Below are 25,170 nucleotides of genomic sequence, written 5' to 3'. Positions count from 1 at the left end.
ATTTTTCCTCCCTGGAGAATGGGAAAGAAGTGGCTCTTCTTCCTTCGTCCACTGCCATTTCCTTCCCACATTCATGGATGCAGCCAGGCCTGGAGGCTGAGAAAAATGACAGTCATACCTCTGACTATTCAATTATTGCTGCCTATTACCAGCACTTTTGTCCCAAACTTCCCGTGTACTGTACCTATAACTTGGCAATTTCAATCTAGCTAGGGTTGGAACAAGTCTACCAGAGTGGTTTGGTTTTCAGACAGTGAGATCTTCTTTAACAATGCCACTCTCAGTCACTCTGACAGCTACAAGCAAAGGCAGCTCCGGGGAGGACAGGGTACTCCCACCTGGCCAATAGTGTGAATTGTCACAATGCTTCTGTGGGGATGCTTTATTGCACCAGAAAGTGGTGGGCAAGTGCAAGGCTGCGTAGTACAGTGGCCAAAGGCAAGGTAAAAGAGCTCTTTGGAGATGAGAGTGCCTTGGAGGCAGATGTTTTACACTGGTATTGAGTGGCTTCCTACCATGCAGAAAGGTGCTGTGACCTCAGCAGACTCCTACCAATGTTCCATGGTCTTCACAGCCAGGGACCTTGAAGGGGAGAAATGGGAAGTGACTTGTGCAGCGTGTCCCCAGCCATCAGCTGGAGTCAGAGTTGATCTGATGCACAATCAGTTGCTCAGCTGCCTTGATGAACCAGAAAGGCTCCCTCCAGGAGCAATTCCAAGCTACCAGCCCCTCCATCTCCTGCAAAAGGTGACCCAGAATCAAAGATGCCTCTGCAGACACTCGGATCACAGTTCTTCATTATCCACTCCTTGACTTTCCAGCAAGGTAGTGTACTAGTCTTTTTAGATACAATATCAAGTTTGTATCAGACCTATAAGATATAACAGTATATAATATCCAGATCATACATTTAGGATGAACCCACACCTTCGTGAACATCAAGAGCTGTCTCCCTTGTAACCTTCCCAGAATGTTACAGGCAGCCAGCAATGTAAGTATTTATATGGAGTTCATCACCTCAACAATAGCCTAACTCACAATCATGGGGGTATTTTATCCTTGTGGCACCCCAGTGAAGAAAGAAAAGGCTTTTATTTGCATTTTAGAATAAGCAAAGTATGAAGAACTGGGCTATGGTCACACAAAAGCCAGTGATGTACCCAGGAGGCTGAGTCACCTTGGCTTTTCATTCCAGCACCTCAACCAGCCATTCTGCACTCAGCCACACTTTCAGAGGTGTGATGCCTTGGGCCTGTTGTTTATGAAATTCCATGAAGTCCTAATTTCAATCCAAAACTGGAGGTGCAGCAATCTCAGCAATACTCCCCGAGCCATCACAGGAAGGCAGGCAGAAGAAAAGCATTCATTACTTCACCTGCGGAAAACCTAAGAAGAAATCACCCATAAGATATTCTTTACTCTTCTCCTCCCCTGCCCTGCCCATGTTGATTTCACACAGGTCCTGGAGACCAGAAAGGGTGCTCTTTTGAATTCCTTAAATACCTTGTGATTCAAACAGCTTGAATAGAGGTTTTAACTTGCTTCCAGCTGTGGAATATAACAGTTGACAGCTGCTCTTGGCATATGTGTTGGAAAACAGGATGTCCCCATCTCATGCAACTGCATTATTTTGAGTCACCCATCTTTTCTCCCTTGCTGGGTTAAGTTCTGGATGATGGTTGAGAAATAGAGAGCATGTGAAGGGACAGAAGAACAAAGTCTTTGTAAGACACACTCATTTATTCTTTAGCCTCTTCAGAGTGACTACCCTCTGAGATTATAGAGGGAAAATCAGAGGAAAGATAAGAAGAAATGAAAATACCCTGAGTAGATACAGGCCAATTGAACCTTATTGAAGTGACTGATAGCGATTGTTCTACAACCAGGACATTCCTAGAAAAGTAATTAATTCAGGGGAGGAAAGTCACAGCATTTGGGGATGCAGGTTTGGATTTGGAGAGGCCTAGCAGATGCACAGAGAATAGCCCAGCAAGTGACAGAAGTCTGACAGACAGATCAGGTCCTCAGAGGTCTGCCCATCTTACAGCTCTGCTGATCAGCCTGGCAATTGTGGTAGGATCAGTAGGGGGATAAAAATGAACCTGAAGCTGTGGCAGACTGCTGGCATTCACGCACTGCTGATCCTGAAATAAAGAGGGTTAAGAAGAGGAAGGAAACATGCAGAGTGATAGAGCCTTTGGGTTCTCCACCTACAGCTCCCACCTCCTTACTCAGGACCAGCTGTGAGGCTGCTCTCCTCCCCTTCCCCGGCAAAGCTGTCCAGAGAAAAGAAACTACAGGAGGAAATCTTCCATAATTGCAGCAAAATGGTCTAGAAATTCCTTCAGTGCATCCAGAATTAATGCACTGCTCCTCCCCTTGTACTCCTCCCCCTTCAGCTGCCGGTGGCAGGAAAACAAATTGCTGCAGCCCCTACTACAAACCACGCTCCCACCTCCCTTCCCCCAGCCCAAAAGACATGTGCCATTCATAAGCTGCCTGACTGCCGGTCTCCATTATTAAGGCCTAGAAGACTGATAAATTGGGGATTCATGGAGCCTGCAAGCCTCCAACAACCACATTGCCATGGAAACCAGAGGCAGACTCCATCTCCAGCAGAAATGATATTGATCTAGCTGAAGGCAGGGAATTACAATCAAGGAGAGGACATAAAATGTCTCTTTTTCTTCCCTTTGCCATCCTCTCATTTTGTGTTTAAATGAAGGAGAAATTTCATTTAGAGATCATTAGTTTGTTTCTGTCCATCATCATACACCAAGGCTCTGTAAATTGGATTCTGAAATTAATTAAGTGCCTGTTGTCCGTCCTTCCACAGCCATCTTCTTGATAACTGTCTACAGCAGTTGCAACATCAACAACACCAGCTCTTTGCATCAAAGATATTACTAATATTTCTCAAAAGCACAGCTGGTGTGCACACCCTTAGAATCTCAAATGTGTTTTATGCAGAATGGGCACTGAAACACTGACACCGCTTTCTAGAAGGCAGTTCAGGCTTCATGCTGTACCCAATGAAGCTCCTGGGAGCCTTTGCTTTTCATTTCAACAGGAGGAGATTTGAGAGCCCAGACACATGGAGAGGCATTTTGAACTAAGAGCACTTGTGGGGAAATCCCCACTTCAAGACAACACAAAGTGGCATTACTGGTGCAGAACAAGCCTCCTATCTTCTAGAAATCCCCTGTCGGGGACTGTTTAATCACAGCCCTCCACAGACAGAAAGATTAGGGGTCACAGCACCTGCCCTGCAAAACTGGATGGGCAGGTGGACACTTTCACCAGATCATCCTGCAAAGGCCAGATCCTCCTCAGTTTGTAGCCTCATCCCTTGGGGTACCCATGAGAAAGCTTAAGGGTTGGGAGGTAAAAAGTCACAGTTTGACTTCAGATGGGAGGTTGGGCTGTGTGGTGATGCTTGCTCGGTAAGTGGTCACCTCTAGGGGAAAGGAAGTGTAGAGCAGCCCTGAGCCAGGCACTGGTCATTTTCAGAGAGCCAAGCTGCACAGCATGAGGGAAGCAAGGAGCTACCTGCAAAACTGTTCATGAGTGCTCTTATTGCCAGGACCACTCTTCCCTGTGAAGGTGGCAGCAGCTAGCATCACTAATTCTGATTTTAATTCAAATCTGGCAAGTTTGGTGGTCTGGTAGTGGTTTTTTTGTTTTGGTTTGGTTTTTTGTTTTTTGTTGGTTCTTGGGGGTTTTCGTTGGGGTTTTTATTTGCCCCTTTTTTATTTTTAAACTGGTTTTTAGAGCCATTTCTCCCAGTTTGAGAGGGACTTCCCAGTCTTTGAATTCTCTTAGTGCTGCACCAAGCGAACCAATGTGACTGTCCCACAGTAGCCATCTTGGTTTAATTGGCTTTTCACAATAACAACTCAATCAGGCGGTTAATGAATTCGGCCTTGACACGAGAGCATTCAGTGGGACAGCTGCAAATGCTGGAGAGACCTCCTAGGGGCACAGAGAGGCAGCCCAATGCCCCAAGCAGAGCCAGCTGTGCCATGGCCAGCTTGCATCACCTCTGCGGAGCAGCAGGTGTGTCTGGATTGTCAACAGCAAAGTTGAAGCTCCTCAGTACTGCCCTCTATGGCAGAAAAAGTATCCAGGCGGCTAAGATGGCCCTTTGCTGAGCTACTCGACAAAAACACAGCTTCTCTCCCTCATCGAAAGGCATTTCAGCACTGCTTTGGCTGTCCCTTGCTAACACTTCCAGCCAAGGTAGCCCTGGCTCAGCTGTAGGGCCAAGCAGCAGCTGCTCCTTCACTATCTCACTGTTTAGCCAAAGCCTGCCATGAAGCTTAGCTCTGCACAGGTCCACAGAGACTGTGAGTTACCACAGGTCCCACTTGCAGAGTTTCTAAGTTTTTGGCCCAGGTGGAACAGCCCATACTTTAGGCTTGGGCACCATCATTTTGACAATTGCAGTCACAAGAAGAGGGCCTTGTACGATACATGAACTCACCAGGCCTGAGCTGCTCTGAAATTGCTCTGAAATGGCACTGAGACGAAGGAAGTGGCACCCCAGTGTTTCGTGCTCATATTGTCTCCCCTGGTCCTCCAGCTGATTTTATTTGCTGCCAAGGTCCTTGGCTTGGGTCTTGCCTGCTGGTCACAGAGCGATGTTGTGAGATATCCACATGAATGAACATGTCTCTCTTACTCTTCCTCTCCTGATGGAGCTGTTCCACTTCCATAAGTCATTAAATATTCATTGGGCCAGAGGAAAACATGGACTCTGTAGAGTAGTGGTGAATGCACTCATCTGGAATAGGGGAGACCAAACTCCACGTCCTGGCTCCAGCAAATAATAAATAATTTATACAAAGTGGAATAGCTCCAGCAGGAGGGATCAGTGGAAACTTTGTCCAGCAGCCCAATGGATTTTAGCTTCCTAGCATAAGGCATGGCCCCACCTTGTCTTCTGTCCCATTGAGGGAGTACCCAACCCTGACATGCTAGCTACTTTAAAAGCACGTAAAGGTTGCTCTTACTGCTTTAATCTACAAATCCCATAATTCCTGGTACTGGTATATTATGTTTACATTTGAAAAATTAAAGGGTTCTTTAATGAAAAAAAGAGTTTCACAAAAAAATTCCAGTCCAACAGACTCAGAAGCCCTGTGTGGTTGTGATTTGAACTGCAACAAGACTTTACTCCTCTGTTTGGGAGAACCATGTGTATATGTTTTTCTGGAAATGAGGATAAGAAGTAGTTGTATGCTACATTAGTTAGGAGTGTCTGGAATTTTCTCCTTCTCTGATGTAAAAATCAGTGACTTCATCTTTCTAATAGTCATTTGTCTTCAGCCATGAAGAACGTTTTCTACCTTGAGGGAAAAAGACATGTTTTCTTTCTCACTTTCTGTCTCTTTGTTGAGTGCAGTGAACAGTGCTGGGTTAGTGTCTCTTGAGACCAAAGTCTGCTGCTCAGCAGCAGTGCTGTGCATATCTTCCCCCTGCCTTCCTGGTGAGCCTCCGGTGTGTCTGGGAGAGGTTGTGCCATGTCAAGTTCAGTCCCTGTGCCTGGCACCATGTTTGGCCACACTGGTAAGTCTTCCCAACGAAGCCATGGTGGTAGTGTTGGGATGGCTTTGTGGCAACACACCTTCAACCCCAAAGATAAGCTTAAAGGCATGCGCCGAAACTGCTTGCACTACTGAGGCATCTTCCAAACACCCACCAGTCTCACTTCTTGCAAACCTGCAGCACCCTGAATGACCATGCTAAACACAGGAGCTCTTCCATGGGACAGATGCAGGATTGAGCAGGTGTGGCACAGAGTTGCAAGATCTAGGTGACACTCCCTGCTCAGTGTTTGGCAATAAAGAAGTTACTTTCTTCCACCATCTGGATCTCTGGCGTACCAATTGAGTAACGGACTGAGAATGCAGACAAAGGGCCGGACAGAATTGCTGCTCCTATAAATTACAGCAGCCTTACTGAAGGTAAACTCACAGCAACCCTCTGATGTGGGGGATTTTCATCTCTTCTGACAACAAGGGAAAGCAGAAGACCAACATAACAATATTGCACTGAGTCCCTTCCAGGGGAAGAAACATATGTGAGACCATTTGTGAGCAGATCTAAGAATAAGACCACAGACTCCTTCAACTCACACATCTTTCTGAAGTGCAGTGGGGCAGGCTCCATCCCAGAGCTTGGTCTCCTTTGGCATATCCCTTGTTTCAGCACTGATGACTGAAGATTACCCTGAATTACTTATGACACCGATGCTGAAATCACAGGTGAAATCCTAGCCTTACATAAGTAGAGTAGGTAACACAGGATGTCTAAGCTGGAATACACATACTTTCATTTCTAAGCCCACAACCAGTAAGGGAATGGAGTCCTATAATCATTTGAAAACTACAAATTATGGAGTTATAGACCTAGTTATGGGCCTTAGTTACGGAACTAGTCTACACAAGCTTTCATTCACACCTCCCTCTTAGAGGCTTTTGTCATTTCCAAATCAACGCATGCCTCCAGTTAAAAAGTACTTTTTAAAAGTACTTGCCATCACCCCAACTTTAAATTACTTCTACCTTATTCCATCTCTTCAAATGGTTATCAAGTCAAATGGTTATCAAGGTCCTTGAAATATTTCTTCACAGCTGCTAAGACAGCTTTGTCAAAGTCTGGGAAATCCTCTTCATAAAGGTCACAGCTCTTGCTGCTGCTCTCCTATCCCCTTCCCGGTACATGCAATGCATTGTCAGCTATGGTTCTGTAGCACTGCACCACTTTAGCATTGTCCAAATGTCAGAGAGATTTTCTTCTTCATTAACCCCTGTAGGTTACAGGTAATATCCGGTTATCTTTAATAGCATTCCCAATTACAGTGTTTTGCTGAAGGAAGATGGAGAGGCTGAATAGTGTCTTCCACCTTCTGCTTTCTTTCATAATGAAAAGAGGACTCATTTGCTGTTGCCTCAAGGTACAACTAGAAAGTGTGTGGTTCTTTGAACAGTGGATAATTGGGACCTTATGACCTTTATCTAAGACTTATTTGCATGAAGCATTGAGTCTCACTTTTCCGGTCATTAGGGGAAGAACATTTTCCTTTACATCTCTGGACACTGTCCAGCTTTCCATAGTTCTTTTCCTGACTACTCTCAGCCCTGCAAAGGGCAGGTGTCCAACAGGGACTCCTGACTGCCAGGACCTCAGCTGAGATCTTCCGTTCTGTTCCAGTGTCCCATGCTGACACTGATGTAACTAAGGACACAGAAAGAAAAAGGAAACATTTCCACAGATCACATTCACATTTGGTGATGATACAGCTAAGGCTCTTTACATGGTACAGGCCATTAGAGCTAAAGGATACGTAAAAGGAGCCTTTAGCAGGGAATACAGAACTAGGAAGAAAGCCGCAATTCTGGTAACCCACAAAACCAGACTGGACTCTCCTTCAGAGAACAGCTAAGCACATGATAATAGTACTCTCCATCATTTGGGTTTCCCACACACCTTATTTTAAAGTGTCTCCTCTATTTTCTGCCTGAAAGACATTTAACACAAACAGATAGGAAAGCTAGGGAATAAGGAAGCCCTTCTTTAAGTCAAGCTTGCAGCATGAGTGTACTGTTGAGAATAACTTATGTCTAGAGACCTGTTCAAATTCAGCTGTAATATGGTCTTTCACAGGTCTATTGGAGGTCCAGAACTTGAGGTGGAAACTATTCCACAGAGCTGATGCCCATGGCTTGACTTGTAAGCCTTCTGCCACTGCTTACATTTTCCTTAGCTCTCTTGGCCACTCCCCAGTCTCACAGATCATCATATGGTTGAATAAAATATTTCAGCAGTGTCTTTACAAAGAGGAGAACTCCCAAGTCACTGCAGTCATCAGTGCTCACTGGGTAGCTGTCTTCAAAAGGCAAAGATGTTGCTGTGCATAACAAATGGGATGACAAGGAAAAAGAAAGAAATATTGCTTTCCTGGAAATAAGTGTATAGAAGTACAGCCTTTTCTGGACTAGTGTGAACAGTATCTGTCACTCCATCTCATAAAGGAGATTCACAGATTTAAAGGGAGTGCAGAGAAAAGCAACAAAGATCCTAAAAAGCATGGGAGTAATTTCATATAAAAAAGCAATTGAAAGCACTGCTTTTGTTTTCTCCATGAAAGAGATGAATGGCAAGAGATATGGTACCATGCCCTCTGTGCATAAATGCATATTATATGATGCTATATACAATAATCAATTACATAAAGTAGGGCTATCAGAAGCTTTTGCTCTTTCTGTGACGTGGCACAAGTACAGAAAGATATTTAAGGCAGTGGTGGCCAATTTATCACAGAACTTTATGGGCATTGTACAGTTGGTTGGACTTGGGGAAGCTGCTGACACTTAGTCAATCAGATACTCTATATATATATGTATATATATATATACATGATATAACGCTGCAGTTATATTAGCATCAAAAGAGAGAAGAACACATCATGCTTTACCTGTTAAACCAAATCCTAGACAGTAGAGGACAGTGATGAGCCCTAGTAGTAGAGAGGCAGTTTACCCCAGATCTGCCCATAGCAGTATTTCTTGCTAGCTACTGTGAGAAGTACAATAAATGGATGTTAGGTCTGACCTGGCTTGGCAACTTGTATGTTTCTCTACCAGTTATTTGCAAGGATCCTTGTGAGTACAACTTCACCTTGACAGAGTTCATGGAATTTCCATGGAGATTGGAAGTGATCACTGCACTGGCATTGATAATCCAGTATTAATGCACGTATTACACAGCTCTTGAGGAATGTTTAACCAATCTGATTGTGCCGACCTGGTGAACTTTCCAAATCCTTTTCCTCTGCACTTGGCAGCCATCTGTACTACAGTCGGTACTGTTACTTTAAAGTTCTGCTCCTTGGAGCTGTAAATCCCAGCTGATACTCTGCAAGCTTATATCTATCTGAAAAGTTCAGCCTACTTGATCCTAGTGTAAAGAGATGACACTGGCAGTAGTGCAGAGCACTTCTGGCAGATACAGCAAACAGTCACCACCTAAATTTCATTGTCTGTATAGACTATTCGCTGGTCTGCTATTTGAACCTTTCTCAGGAGAAATTTTAGTTGTCATTTATGGTAGAAAGCATTCCTCCCATGTAGAGATTTCAGAGCATTTTCTGAAGATGAACTGACTGCAGATGCAGTGAGCCTCCGTGAAAAACCTTGTAATGAGAAAGTGATTTTGAGCAAAATCTAGGTGGAGTTTAACCATTGGTCTCGGCTGTAGAGAGCCACATGTTAGCATGAGTGACTACCATATAACATGAGCACATACCATGACATTAGTATGCACTGCCCTAAACAATATCATCTGTATGTATGGCTCATAGGAGCTCCTCCCTATGAAGACGTGTAAGAGTGCAAACCCTGATATATCATCTAGAAAGTTCAGATTTGTATAGGCTCAAGGCTGATATCTTTGTTCTGTTGGAAGAATACCATAAAAAATGCGAAAAATAGTGAGGCTGGTCAACCCTCTCCATGAACAGGAACTCTGTGCAGCATGCCATGATCAATGAGGAGGGCCTTGTCTGATACTGCAACAGCTGCAGTTCCCAGCATCATAAGGGATGAAAGACTGCTGTCACCCTTTCTGTAATTTGCACCCTTCTCAAAATAACCCAGTAAACCAGCCCTGAGTGTCCATGCGTTTCTTACTGAGGCTCTAAAAGAACTGTTACCTCTTTGGTACAAAAGAGTGGTTAACCTTCTTTCCTCAAGAGGCCTTATCCAGAGTCAGCCCACACCTTTTAATCAGTAAATATGCTTAGTGTCGCCTAAGATTTTATTAAAAGAGGTCAAGTACTGCTTCACCACTAGCCCACTAGTACAGTTCCCACCTATATGGGGCAAGTTGCATCTCGTTAGGAAGCAGCAGACCTGAGGCACACATGGGACAAGAGGCAGTATTTCACTGCAACAGAGGAGGAAATCCTGCACCTGTAGCATGCTGAGTGTAGGAAAATTGTGACAGTCCACTTTTCTGCCCCTGCCCCTCACATGGCTATTTGCACCAATGCAAACCTGATTGTGAAATACCTACACAATGTTTATACCCATGTAGACACAATGCAAAGATTAAAAATTTCAGAGCAACTGAGGACTAGACATACACTTCATACTCCAGCATGTGTCAAGTAATCTAAATTGTAATTATATTCCTACTTTGTTCCTGGAGTAGTACTGCAGACAAGAAAATGCTGGCATCCTTGCTTAGATTTGTTCCCTCTGGGGCAGTCATGGGAAGACTACTGTATTTGCATTGCTTTCCTTGGCTGCCAGGTGCAGCAGCAGAGATAAGCTTCCATGAAACAGGAATGTCAGAGAGGTTGTTCTGCCTCATGCCAGCTACCCATGGGCCAAGACTGAAATTTCAAGTCATACAACTGCAATCCTCTTGCTTAGGCTGTACCTTCTAGCTGCTACAAGACAATAGACAGTGTCTTTATGCAGCCAGTGCTCCCTAAGTGCAGCAAGTATTGTCCTTTCATCAATATGGTGACTGAACTGAAAACAAAGAACTGATTCAATTCTAAACCATGAAAAAGGATCCATAGGGACTTGTTTCCTCTGAGGAAATGAAGTGAAGATTGTGCCTCCCAATGCTCCTTGCTTGCAGGATACAGGACCCCGGGGGGAACTGCTGGTCCGCTTATATGCAAAGCAATTGTCACCTGGCTGATTTTCATTTCAGCTGTGAAGCTTCTCCACTGTAAAGCTATTTCATCAACCAGGAAAAAGCATTCTTCTTCATTTCCCAACAAAAGAAGATCCTTTTATTTCCTTAGGCACAATTTACTCTTTCACGTTCCTGGGCTTTGTTGTATTCTTACCTGACAAAATGAGAGTGCTTTTGATGTAAGAGCCAGCCAAATTTGGAGGTGAAACTCGAAAACTTGTGAAAGTACAAAGAGAATTGAACATTGTGTGACATTCACCTCCTCTCCTCCCTGTAAAGTACATAGTAGCCCATCTTCTCCCACAGTCTGCTATGCTGGATGCTGATCTCACTTCAAAGCTGCACTAACATAGACTCTTTCTGGTAACTTTGATGGAGACTCTCTGGATTTAAGCCAATGAAACAATTAAAATAAGTCTCACTTCCTCATCCATATGCAATGTATAAATTCCTCCCTACCACATTTGAATTTTATCCTGTTGAGTAGATTGAGAGATATAAGCAAGCCTCTCTAAGCATAATACCAACACAAAGAGGCAAAGGTTGGATCATAACAAGAAAACCTATAAACTTAAGACAAGGAAGCTCAGATGAGAAGACAACTTTTTGCCATGCTATTCATCCAACAAAAACTGTGAAGAGGTTTAAGAGATTGTCCTTCTTGCATCAATCCTTCATTGCCACTGAACAAAGCCCACTCACTCTTTTCATGCCTTACCCAGTTTGGAATTCATCTGTTTTTTCCATATACTTTTTGGTACATTGAGGATTGCTTAGAAACTGCCCTACCATACAACTGGAAATGCCTGTGGTTCCAGACCAACTAATACTGGATACAGGACAGTTGCTTCAAGCCATTTCCTAAGCCATTACCAACAGATAGAGTACGTGGAACTGAATAACAAGGAGAGATGAACCCTGTCAAGGGAACTACTCGCTGGTACAAGGAACCACTCCATCTCTCCCCCATTTCAGAAACATTAAATATTAAGCATTTAAAACTGTGCTTGTCTTTATCAGGCTAGTTATACCTCTCCCTGCTTCCTCTTTTTTTTTCATCCAGCCCTTAGGCAAAGGCAAAATTTCTTCTGGATATAAATTAAATGCCCTTGCCTTTTGCTCATGCTTGCACATGAGCAAGGGGGAAGGTATTCACAGATAACACAATACAGCCACTGTAGTAAAATTCAAGGCAGGTGAACGTCGCTGCACAGAAGTAGCACGGTCGGCACACCTCACGGTAGTAGCAGCCAAACATGCCGTGGCAACCAGCCAACTGATGACATTGGCTAGGAGCCAATTTGATTTATTTTTGGCAGCCTGACACTGCATACTACTGTGCCAGCCTTCGATCACAGAAATGATAAGAGATGACCTTTGAAAGCCAAGGGGACTGATGAAGCTGAAAGAGGATCTGTCCCCGGGCTGCAGGAGTGCTGGAGTGGCAGAAGTTTGGTAGCCCCCTCCCTCTTTCATGAATGACCATCACAGCCATGCCAGCAACTACCAGTGCTGCATTTGCTGGGGGATGTCTGGGAGAAAGGTCAAGACACGGCAAATGTCTTTAAGTCTATGGAAAGAGTAAGCACCAAGAGAGAAACAGAGAGGTTTAAAGAGATGAGAGAGAGTAACAGGATGAAGATAGTAAAAAAGAAAACACAGACTTTCTGTAAGGAAATATTTCCTGTCTGTGGTACTTTTGTAATGTGATGATGCTCTTTAGAGGAATATTCTTTAAGGAAGTAGCAGCTTCTTACTATTGTGAACACTGTGCTGTAGAGTGTATTGCAGAGCACAGCCCTGCATCCTCAGGGAGATGGACAAGAAGACTATCTAATCTTTTTGCATTTCTTTCCTGAATGACTCTGGGGACACTTAGCCAGCTGTTCGGGTTTGTGACTGGAAGGCTGATATCATACTGGAATAGGAATTCAGGAAAAAAATCTATATTCATTAACATTTTAAAGAGGCTATCAGCTTGACTCTGGCCACATACCTTTCCTGTTTGCTTTCTGCAAACATTGCTAAGCTTGAGTATTACTGCATGCATACTGAATAAGTATAAATAGATGCAGATACTGGTCTTTAACACTCAACCACTGAAAACTCATTTTTAAATATATATTTGATTGTAGATTTTCCAACTTATTCTGCTGGATAGATATTTACATAAGTAATAGTATCATATGCAAATGCATATTAAATCATACATTTAAATGGCCACTTCAAATAATGTGGCCATGAATGGTTGACCACTTCAAATGATGTTAAAGCCAACAAGAGCATGGGGAAGATATCTGTAAATTATTCAGAACACTGCATAGAAATAAACCATTCTTTGATGAGTGGCAACTCAAAACAGGTAAAATTAAGCAAATGAAGTAGCCTGTTACTATAATTTTCCTACTTCTATCCGTTAGAGCAGATTAATCTGAGTAAAAATGGAATGTTAACTCAAAGTAGAATCATTCCTGTTTAGGAATAAGGCAACCCTAAGCCTTAAATAAAAGGTAATTAACATTCATTATCCTCTGTACAGAGGACCCCAAAACACTGATTCACTCTGTTCTGGTTTTGCCATTGATGTTTATACCTTTGGCAAGTATAAAACCAACACAAGTACAGCATGCAGCATTCCAAATTATATTTCACAAATGACATGACATTTATGTTTCCACTCAACTTATCACACAAAGTAAGAACAAAGAGCTGGAGACCTGGAGACCAAAAAGCCAACAGGGACAATGCATTTCAAGGCTTATTTCTAGGAACTTATAAATGAGCAGAGGTAAAACCAACAACTCTTTGTAGTTGTGTATAATCAGTTTAGACTCACATTCTTGAAGGCTGCTCCCCTTGCCCATACCTTAAATCATAAATGTTCTGCATGAGTTCCTCTCCCAGTACTTAATCTGTCCTTTTGGATATCTGTTCTTTCCTATGTCTCCACTTTGTTGAGCAGGAATACAGTAGTCGGAAGCCCTGGGTTAGCTATGAAGCTTGAAAGTCTAATTAGAGAGTGGGAGTTCTAATGTGTGGAGGAGAAGTAGTGGACCAAATGAAATTATGGAGAAACATCAATAAGTACAAGACTGGATGCTGAGGCGTTCTAAAATTTACATCAGGATGTTTATGAATATCAAGATGCTATGCTACATTTTCCCCCAAAAAGCTAATGAATGCAGAATTCCCTGTACAACTGTGTTTCATTGATGTGGAGGTCAGTTTTGCTTGGCAGTGCCTCTTAACTGATTTTCATGTGGTGTCTACCCAATCTAACCATTTTTTTTGTTGTTTATGTTATTTTTCTTTGACAAAATAAGGAAAGCAAAGAACAAGAAAGAAAAATATTCTCAGTTCTTTGATTCAGTTTCTGCCCAACTCAGTATTACAATTCAAAACAAACTCTTCTTTATGGTTTGTAAACAATATACCTCTGTCAAAAATGCCCACTTTTGCCTCTTGAAACTTTTCACCCCTTCTAAGGGGAAAGAGTTGAAAACACCTCCTAGAGTGACTCTTGGCATTCAACCCTCTCTTCTGTCCTCACTCACTGAGCTGTCAGGGCCTTTACTTCCCTTTCCCCACCTGATCCTCTTACTATATGAGTCTGAACCGGCTGACACGTCTAAAAGCTTCATGCAAGCATGGCTGTCATGGGCCTCTCCGAGCAGAGAGGTTCGAGGGATTGATGTGGATGAAACCATAAGCACTGCTGATAAAATGATGTTAATGACTAGAAGGTGGTTCTATTAAGAATATCACCCATTCACAAGCAGATGGAAGAAAGACTCTTTTGACTCCTTCTTGACCATTCCACCAGCAAGGCTAAATGGCCTCCTGCAGTATGAGAGAGATGTGGTCTTGTGAGATTTTCAGCTCAAGTTAGAAGCCTCCAGTGAGCTGGTATCAGCTCGGGTTGTTTTGCTGCCCCACTGGAGCCATCTGAGCTCATCACTATTTTTAGCATATGCAGAGCTTGGGGAGCTCTCTCCAGTTCCTCCAAGTCTCCCAGCTGGCTGACACTCTCCTGCCACCATGAAAAAAAGGCCTGGATGGCACCTCTATCTAAAGGAACAGGAACTTTGACAGGCGGTGCAATATTTCTAAAAGCTGACAGGAAGCAAGGAAGAGGGTGTTAAGCAAGAAAATTAATCTCCCACCACCCCTAAAACCCAGCAAGGGAATTCCCTTGTTAACTCTCAGCCTAATCCCTGCACCAGCTCTTGCTGGCCAACTTTGCATCCCCAGTAGACCAAGGGAGGTATCCATTTCTGAAGAGGCCCATTCCCCAACGAGGCATTCACTCACCTGTCTTCTCTTCGGTTTGGCTGCTCTCCACTGTCTCCATTTGGGGTTGCGCTGTTGCCTTGGCAGTAGCATCCTCTGCAGCAGGGGTGGTGGTGGCAGTGGTGTCAGCAGCAGGCACGTCGGCTTGTTTAGGCTCCTCTTTGTCTTGGGCTTCGTCAGCCTTCAAGGACGGCGAGTTATCAGTGGAAGCTTTAGTGGCACTTTCCCTTTCAGGGGCAGTGGCAGCAGTGGGCTTTTCCTCTGAGGATGCAGCAGGAGTGGCAGCCTGTGGGGCTGGCTGCTCTGAGGCCGTGTCAGCGGCTCCATCCCCTTTTTTCTCCTCTGCTGGCGCGCTGCTGTCTTTGCTGCCCTCCTCCAGCTGGGCACTGTCAGCGGCGGCTGCTTCTGTGGCAGTGGGAGCCTCGCTTTCTTTGTTCTCAGCTGCTCCACCAGCAGGGCCTTCCTCCTTCTTGTCAGCAGCATCAGTCTCAGATGCTGGGGCATCTCCCTTCTTCTCCCCCTTGAGCTTTTTCCTTGTTATGTGTCCGCGGAAGCTGGCCTGGATTTTGGTGGCTGCCTTATGAGCTTTATCTTCTGGTTTGATGCCATCTTGCTCGATCTTTTGGTCTCCGTCCTCATTTTTTTCAACCTTTGAAGAAGAACAAGGGAGGAGGGCAGAGGAGAAAAAGGGAGATAAGATTTCTCCAGATGTATCACTGATTTTATTGGGAATGTCCCACCTTCCCCTCCTGCTAACCTGTGACAAGTTTCAAAGGAGCCTTTCCATTTAGTATGGGTTTGGAGCCAGGTGGCTCTGATTTCATGCTAAGGCTGGACAGACTTAGGTCTCCAGCCAAACCTCCAGCCAGAGGTTTGTAAAAGGAATTTAAAGCACCTCATCATCTCCGTCAGCAATGCTGAGAGCATCTTGGTTGTGTGGCAATGCTTGCACCAGATGGGTTGTCTCTATTCCCATGATTTGTTTTCCCATCCATTTTGAAATACACCAATTTCTTCCCCTAATCATTTTCAGAACACTCTCCCAAGGGGGATTTTCACAGTCCTTTCAAATCCACCTTTGCCTTCTGTGTTTCTTTTTAATGACACCTTGTTTCACAGGTGTGTGACTCTAATGACACCAAGTGCTTTGTCTTTTATAGCTTTTTGGCTCAGGATTGCCAACAGAGAACAGTATTGCTGCCCTCCCCACTGCAGTTATGTGCTGTCAGACACACACAGATATTCACAGGATATACTCCTCATAAACACCCTGCCTGCAAGCACTCCAAGCACTTTGCCTTTGCTCTCCGCTCATGGTTTCACTGAAGGATTAATAGGCAGATTAATATCAGTCTTTCCAATTTCAGCAGACTATTATTATTTCTATGACTATTGGGTGAAATTCAGCCTTGTAACAAAGAACAGGCATCCCCCATGTTTTTTAGACTTAATTCATGCATTAGAGTTTTAAATGGGACCAAAACAGAGCCTATGCCTTATGCTGGTCTGCTGCAGAGAGATAATGCTCAGCTTATAAACCTCCACTGAATCTACAGGACATACCATTCTTCACCCCAATAATTTAGCAGCCCTTGGGCAAGTAACATCTCAGCTGCATATTGATAAAAGGACACTGTTCTATTAATATTCCCATTGGGAAGCATTCAAAAGACCTACTTGGAAGCAGAGCCACTGGCCTGTTTGCTGTCTGCACCTGTTTTCCAACACTGGTTCAAGTAAGAAAACAAAGAAAACAAGCTGGCTGAGAAAGATAGAAGGTTTACTCTGGATGGGAAGAGGGAACCACTGCCTTGGCCACTGCAACTAAGATGTGCCATCTGGGGAAAGGCTCCGGAGCAGAAGAGCAGAGAGAGAGGACGGCCTATAAGTACATTAAATAAATGTGAGGCAGGAAGAAGGGAGAAGAAGCCACTGCAACATTCACATACACCACTGCAAACCTCATATCTGTGGAGAGCGGGGGAGAGGACTGGCCACACTGGCAACAACCCCTGGGAAACAGAATGGAAAAGGTCATTTCCACAGCACAAGGTAGGGTCAGGCACACACCTGTGAGCAAAGCTGTGCCAGTGAACCAAACAGCTGTCCACTGGCATGCCAGACGTGGTACTCACTACCTCCCCTGGGTCCCCAGTGAGCACAGGATCCCCCACCCCACTGGTGCCCATCATTCCTGGAGTGGGTAGGGTGGCCAGGGAGTGAGCAGTCTCAAATCATCAAGGAAAAGAGCTGCCCCACAGATGCAGAGGGTCTGTACACAGCAGGAAGTCTGAGAGTGAGACCAGGTGCTTCTGCAGTGGGTGTAAGCCTGTGAATGAATAGGTAACAGATCAATATGCCGCATTCTGCACAAGGAGTTCTCGTGCTCCTGACCATGCCCAGGGGCAAAATGGTTGTTGCACCAACCACAGGGGCCCATCTGAGCATTATGTCTACCCTTCCCAAAGTGCATTCAGTGACACTGTATGGAAAGTCATCTTTCATGTTTGTCTCAGCTTGTCAGAAAGCAGGTGAAGGTTATGTGCAAAGACAATGCAGACCCTAGCATGCTGTAACCATTCATGTATTCATATTTTTTCTTGCATAGCTAACTTGACACTGTGTTATTTAGCATATGGGGTAAACTTTTCGGACTACTTCAGCACAAGGGAGTTGGAAACAAATTGGAAGTACCTTTAAACTATCCAACTGCAGAGCTCACAAAGGCTCATCCATCTTGTTCCTTAGACAAGTTTGCAGATTGCAGTAAGTCCTGTGTTGCTGTGGCAACCTAACCTAATACCTGAACTAGCTAGTTTAAGGAGATCTTGAGTATCCTGGCACTACACCGTAGCCACAGCAACGTGAAGATAGAGTAGGTACTCCTTTATAGCACTGTATAACACTTAGATGTGCTAGCTTTGACTGTCTCTCCCTAAGGACTGTGGCTAGTCTCAAGCAGCACGCAATATTGGGAGGCTGGAAAGACAATTTAGATATAACTACAAGACCCTGAAGTTCCAGTCTCCATGCCTAATTCCTGCAAAACCATGAGAGAATATGACAAAATTGTTAATCCCTAGACAAAGATGAAAACCATTGACTGAAGGGAGATGTCTCTCACCACTTGAAGGGAGATCTCTCTTGCCACTGGCCTTGTTGCTTTAAGGTCCCACATACCTCTTGCACCAACCAAGGACAGCTATTGGGAATTCTGGTCTGCTGCATGTCTATGACTTCAGAAGAGTTATCCTGTGACCTGGGCTATGTAGCCCTGTGAAGGCTTATCTCCTTCCCACTGCTAGCAGGAGGCCATGGGGGCAGCAAGGGAGCAGCGCTTACAAGAGAGCTGTGACCTGCCAGCCAGCCCTTGACCTGGCAGGCAAAGGGGGAGCACTTCTACCAAGAGAGGTCAGACTAAAACTTCTCACCTGCACCTAAAGCACAACAGAGTTAAAAGGCTCCTCTGCTATTCCAATTACATCATTGTCCTCTTATTCCAGTTCAGATTACATCTGTTTGAGTCCTTGCCAGATCCCAAGTTTTGCAACTGCAAAATGTATTTCCAACAGGGTGCTTTCGGCATAATTTCAGACACAAAAATAAGAAACATGAGACTAGGGCAGAGGTGGAGTTCAAGATCACGGATGAAAGAAATGTGCTAATCATTTGTGCCAACTGGGTCCTCAGGAATCCCATTTCTATTCAGTCCTTCCACAGGAAAGCATCCCAGTCATGAAAAATGACTTTTTTTCAGGCTACTGGCCTGCAGCTACTTCTGGGGTAGGACAGGGTATCCATACAGTATGTGTGTCATGTTGTATAACAATGGGTTGGGTGAGAAACAGGTCGTTCGGGGGAAAACTTCTGCTCACACAAAAGAAAAACCAAGGGCTTTTTATCTGTGGATTACGTGCACAGCAGATAAACCTTAATTAAGGAAGCGCTCAAAAATAACCTGTATACAGCGAAGCTCCTGGAAAGCAATTTGTCTTCCTTGGAAGGCTAAAAGGGTGAGTCAGCCCTGCAAGGATGAATTCAAAAGCATGTCAGTGGAAAATAAGGTATCTGTCTGTCTTATCTATCATCCATGTGTATATGACATCTCGGTTGTAGAATTGGGGCTAGAATAAAGTGACTATTATTACTAGTGTTTGTATGGAATCTAGAGTTCCCAGATAGGAACCAGGTCTGGCAAGGATAGGTTTCACATATTAGTATTCCATCACATCCCCCCTTCATTTACACACTTATATGTAAAGTAAACTCATACTAATACTTAATATTGACATATTCATGATATTGTAAGAGTACATGCAATGTACTACCATTTTACACAAAACAAATGTCCTCTGTTTCACTTAATGTGAAATAAATCATAGATCCTATAATGGCAGAAGGACTGGAAATCACTGAGGTTAGTGGATACAGAGCTAAATGGATATATAAAAAGACACACATGGTCAAATGTCCATTTTTTTATTTGGACCATCTTCACATACCCACTGAAGACACTGTGCAAAGCTTTGCTTTTATGAAACACACTGTTAGGCTTTTATGTCTCAATCTACACAGCCCACAGCATTTTTCTAGTCCTAGAGGGATGATCCTCTCACCATCTCCATCTGCTTGTCTGCCACACCTCCAGGTTTCTAGGACATCCCTTCCCAGGCAGACTGTTCCTGTAAGTGAGATTTTCCTTGCTATCACATAGCTGAGAGAGTGGGAGATAAGAAATTAATGTTTAAGACACAGGTAGGGCAGAGGTTAGTTTTTAGGTACCAGAAATGTAGAAATTTCCTGGAGCCATGACCACAAGAAGATTTGTAATCTCTGGCCACCTTTTCACCTTTTGTCTCCAAACTCACAGCTTACAGGGGGGTCAGATTATGGCAAACAATTAAGAAAGTGTTACTATAATGTCCAGATCCTTTTAAATGTCTCACATGCTGGTATTTCAGGAAAGGAGAAATGGAGAAACTAGGTGTTTTCCAGATGTTCCATGTGGTTTGCAGCCACATATAGGCAAAGAAAGGAGGGGACTGAGTGCTTTGGTCCTTGATTGACATTTTTCCACTTGTCTCTCATGGTGTACCTCATTGCCTGGCCTTGGAAAAATGAACATATAGTTTTATATTTTGAATGCTGGGAGGGAGAGACCAAAAAAGAATTTGCTGTTCCATTAAAAGGTCCTTGAATATTATATGGCCTCCTCTGCCCCTCTCTATAGCTCTCCTTTACCTGGTGTTTCTCTGCCCTCCAATGCACAGCATGTATCAACTTCCTTAATGTTCATCCTAGGATCAGGCTGCTATACCATCAGCCAGCACCCTGGTATCCTGCTCTTTTCTGTCATTAGTTAGGAACTCCTCTTGAACGTGACACTGAATCCCAGAGCCCTTCGATACACATTGCTATCTCCCAGTATTCTGAAACCTGTGTGCTACAAGTCCAGATGTAGGACTTACATATCTTTTACCAGAGAAAGCATCAATACTGGCCAGAGGTTGGACATCCATTGGACCACTGACAGTTATCAGTAATTCGCTTCACAACCCAAGGGAAATATGATATCCAACTATTAAGAAAACAAACAAACAAACAAGCTGTGTTCTCCATATGCAAAGATATAGGGGCCCAAAGTCATTCCTTTCTCACAACACCTACGCTAAGGTACGTGTGGAAATCTTTCCTTCAGTTACTTAGGTGAACTAGCATTGAATCGACTAATCACCTGTGCTATTTGTGGGGTTAAGGTGCATCTCAGCCCACGCTCTATTCCTGACTAGAGCACAATGTATGTTCATACTGATGTTATTCAAAGTCACTTGGGCCCAGACTTACAAAGAAGTTTAGGCGCCTGACTCCCATTGATTTGACAGGATTGAGTCACCTCAGTGTCTTTTGTGGGCCTGGCTCTACATGACCTGATTTGTCTCAGAGACAGCATTTAAGGAGCATAAAAAAGACCAGCTGTCTCCCCAGAAGGAGTGAAGCATGGACACGTGAGAGAGAGAAAAGGTTTTCACGCCTTGTGAAGTGAGGAAGCAATTTAACACACAGAACAGCTTTTTTTAACCCAGTTAAATGGTGTGAAGACACCTGGCTAGAGGATGGCACCTGTCAGCACAACCTGTCTGCAAGGTGAGGAAACAAACAGAGTTCCTTTTTTTCCCAGGATGACTATAGTGATGGTGGTTAAAACACCCTTGAGAAAGAAAAGGTTAATTCATCCCTCTGAAGTCCTATGCAGGATTGTTCCCCAGGGTATAACTAGCAGGATTTCAGCTCTCCAGTTTCAAATCCTCCAACAGTGGAGTTTCCACCCTTTTCTCTGCATGATCCTCTCACGTATTGGAAATTTCCCCTATATTTTATGGGATAAGATAATGATGGTCAGGCAGATGGATGGATGGATGTTATTCGCTCATGTACAGAGACTTGAGAAGAGAACATAATCTAAGCTACACCTATTTAGATATTTCCAGTGTGCTTTCTCAATAAATTCATTATACTCCCCTCACCCACTTTGCAACTCTCCATTCTGTTTGTCACTCTGTTTCTGTCAAGCTGGTGGTTCACCGTGGTGTCATCTACTACCTTGACGCTGCTACAGGGTGTGTGCATATTCTGGGGTATGAGGGCACTGAGAGCACAAGGTCTTTGTGGACTGTGTTGAAGATCTTGGGTGTTTGGCACAATCAACATCTGTGCTCTTACTTGAGCTTGGATCCTGGTGCAAACTGTACTGTCAGTTGTGCCAGTCTCCATTTTGGAGGGAAATACGTGTGTCACTCCAGAAGGAGCCAGACAGCAGGCATTCAGATAAAGGGATCAAAGCCTAGAAAGGAAGCAGGAAGGTATCCAAGCTAACAGCATAAATCTACTCCCAATATAGCTTGCATTGAAGGAATTAAGCAAAAGGAACAGGTGAAAAATTTCCTTTGAACTATGCTTTGATTAGAAGACTCTATTCAAATATGTGATTTCTGATGCAGATATGCTTAGACAGAAATGCAACCTTGGATGTCACTGGACTGAAGAGAAATTTTATTTAAGCTCGAACTATGTGGTTGGTCTGGGTCAGTTTGGAAAAGGAAGGTTGCTGCTATGTGGATTATATTGAAGTAGTACATTCAGACTCTGAATCTCATAGTCTGCTGACCATGAGCAGGTAATTAAACCCAGAATTATCAATCTTTCTCCCTCCCCACCTTTTCTCTCTCACTCTCTTTTTTTTTTTTTTTTTTTTTTTGCCTTGCTTGCTTAGTTTTGGACTCCACAAAAATTTTCAGGGAATTGGTATTAACGTCTGGTGGCTCAGAGTGTTTGCTCTCATGAGAGCTGGACACATTTGCTTTTGATCTATCTGCAGGCAAGGGACAGAGGCTAATTTACTGCTGACTTTCTTCCCTGAGATCTAGGCCAGACAGCTGCTGAGACTCCCCAGAGTCCAGGCTTATGCAGGGTCTCCAGAATCACTTGCACAAGAAGCAGCAGCTTGCATCCTGCTCCAACCCCATTCCCTCCATGGGAACACAGGGCATGCCCTCTGTGACATATAGCAGTTAAACTTGAGGAGGGACTGGGGTGTATATCCCACCTGAAATTACAAGGTGAACTGAAGAAGGTATCAACCAGGATTCTTGACTGGGATCTGGCAAGGCCAGTAAAGTAAGTACTGCCTTTCTTACTGTTCTGTTAACCTCCTGGTAAGAACTTTGTCTTTTGTTTTTCTAATCTCCTGAAAGAGAGCCTAAACCCATACAACCACCTTTAGCCAACAGCTCCCCCATTCCCCAAGTAGCACCACACAATCTTTCAAATTATCAGAGCTGCCCCCAGCAAAACCCAGGTAAACAATATTGCAGGTTTATGGAATTTGATAAACTGGCTCTAAAACAGCTCCACCTAAGATATCCTCTCTCATAACCTGTTCAGCTTTTGTTCCAGATAGACCAATCCCACATCCCCACTGCAGCTGAACTCTGTGTGTACCAGGATCTTGTTTCTGCAAAGAGCAGGAATCCATAGCACAGGCTTCTACCTATTGGTATAGACTCTTATCTCCTCACTGGGACAGCTGGCTTCTTCTCAGCTTCTGGTTCTGATGGATTCAACAGGTCTCAGTGGTATGTATGGCCTCTCCTTACCAGCCAGGATTGGCTCTACTGGCTCTGCTTATTGCTCCATGGGATTTCCTGACCCTGCTACCATCAGGCCCAGTTTCACTAGGACAGGGAGTCAGCCTTGCTGCTGGAGGCAGAGAATTAGGGTGTTGAGTGCTGGTTCTGATCTTCATAGAAACTCAGTTTATTGATTTGTGTTGCAGATCTTCATGCCCATCTGGGCTTAGCTGACCCAGAGACTGCCCTCATGCATCCAAATGTACTTTTTCCTCTGTCTTGTCCTGGATATTCTCTCCACCCACCTTTACTTCAGTGGTACCATCGGTGCTGATGTTTGCTCCACAGACCTTCTACAAGGTGGCTGATAGACTAATGACAGCACGTCATGAATTCCTCACAAGCAGTGGGTAAGATATGGATGTCAACAAACAGTTGTACTTAGATCTTATTGGAAGTCCAATGCCAAATGCAATGTCAGATAATGAAAATGGAGCATAATTTCATTGATTTCAATGACATTTTACTAGAGATGTATTTTACAAAACCTCTATGGTCTGATGCTCCACACGACTTGCAAGAGGATACATTGTTAAGTTCCAGAAGGACTATGAACCTAATTGAATTTGTATTTATAGCATTGAAAGAGCCTCAAATGCATGCTGTGTAGCTAACTAAAGCATTGTGCAATACTTAAGCTGTATTCTTATCTATTTCCTCCTGTCAGTGCAGTATGAGAACATCCTCAAAGACAGGCTATATGTCTGCTGGAACCTGAAAGGTCTCCAGAGGGGACCTGTATGACAGTTTCTTTTACCCAAGAACCTGGGCTTGAGTGCCTGAGAACGTGCCCAGTTTCTGTAACCTCAGTGCTTTCCACAGTCTGTAAAACTGATGAATCAGGCCTGTGATTGCAGCTGTAACTCCTGAGTGGCAGTGTCAAAGACATGATGTTGTGCCATACCCCTCTCCCATCTTTCAGGTAGTGTTGTCACCAGAATACAGGCATGGTTTTGATTGGAAAGATCCTTTGGGGCCACAGGCAGCTGGACACAGACCCAGTAGCCCCAGGGCTTAATCACTTATTCTAGAGACTGGCACTGAGCTATGGGAAATGCACATGTGGCTTTGAGCCATTTTGTTTCCTACTTTGCTCCTTTACTGTATTCAACCCTACAGAAAAAGAGAGAGAGGGGAGAGGCAAGACTGCAGTGCATGCTGCAAAAGGCTCTTTGTGGACCCTGTTAAGTTAGTTCTATAAAGACCCCCAGCCAAAGGGAACATGTTGAATAGCTGTGTTAGGGAAAAACTGCCACAAGTGTTTGGATCCGCCACTTAAAAGGGCTAGTATATCACAGCCACATTTAAATAGTCACCCGGATCTTCTCCTAATCTTCCTGCTGCAGGACAGCTGGTTTTTTCTTTCAATTTTTTCACTCCTTGGGATTTCCATCTTAAAGTTGTTATTAAAAAAAGGTTTCAATAAGCTTTAAACATCTTGGTCCTAAAGTTTTCTGTCTTTTTTCCATTCCTCAATCAGGAAGCATGTCATTATCCTCAAAGCACTGCACATTGTGATGTGTTTTCCCCAGGCACACAGTTTAGATGACTCTGTGTCTTGTGCATCTGTAGCAGGACTGTACTGTACATCCAGGCACCCCTGGAGACCTACCTGTGGGGGATTTACTCAGCAGCCCCCTGGCAGAGAAGTCAAGGGAAAAAGGATCCCCTGATAAGGACAAGGCTGGGCAGGCAAGGTGTGCAGAGCTCCCTCCACTTTTTTTTCTGATTTGCTGCAGGTGTGATACGAAAATAGAGTTTTCATCTTGAGAAGGACTTATGAGTTTCTGGAAGAGGAATCTTCTTCCCTCAGGATCCTATGCAAAGCCAGACAGAAAGTACTGGGAAGTTTTCACAGATTATCTAACACCAGAAAATGGGCAGTGTTTTCTCTTCTGTTAGTAAGAGGAATTCACATTGTGCAGCTTTGTCACACACTGAAGAGGAATAACTGGAAATCTCCAGGGTCCTCTAGGCCCAC

At 44.0% G+C, this 25,170-nt stretch overlaps 1 protein-coding gene across 1 annotated transcript in view; it reads right to left on the bottom strand.

The window, feature by feature from the left end:
- GAP43 (growth associated protein 43) overlaps nucleotides 1–25,170 on the bottom strand; it is a 58,539-nt gene that overhangs the window by 13,286 nt on the left and 20,083 nt on the right. Inside the window, exon 2 of the mRNA XM_018074739.3 lies at nucleotides 15,025–15,652. Coding sequence (XP_017930228.1) covers nucleotides 15,025–15,652 — 628 coding nt within the window. The remainder of the gene's footprint in view (nucleotides 1–15,024; nucleotides 15,653–25,170) is intronic.

This window comes from Manacus vitellinus, unplaced genomic scaffold (assembly GCF_001715985.3).
Source record: "Manacus vitellinus isolate BGI_N305 unplaced genomic scaffold, ASM171598v3 scaffold_28_pilon, whole genome shotgun sequence".
NCBI classification, from domain to species: domain Eukaryota; kingdom Metazoa; phylum Chordata; class Aves; order Passeriformes; family Pipridae; genus Manacus; species Manacus vitellinus.
This window is presented reverse-complemented; position numbering and strand designations above follow the sequence as displayed.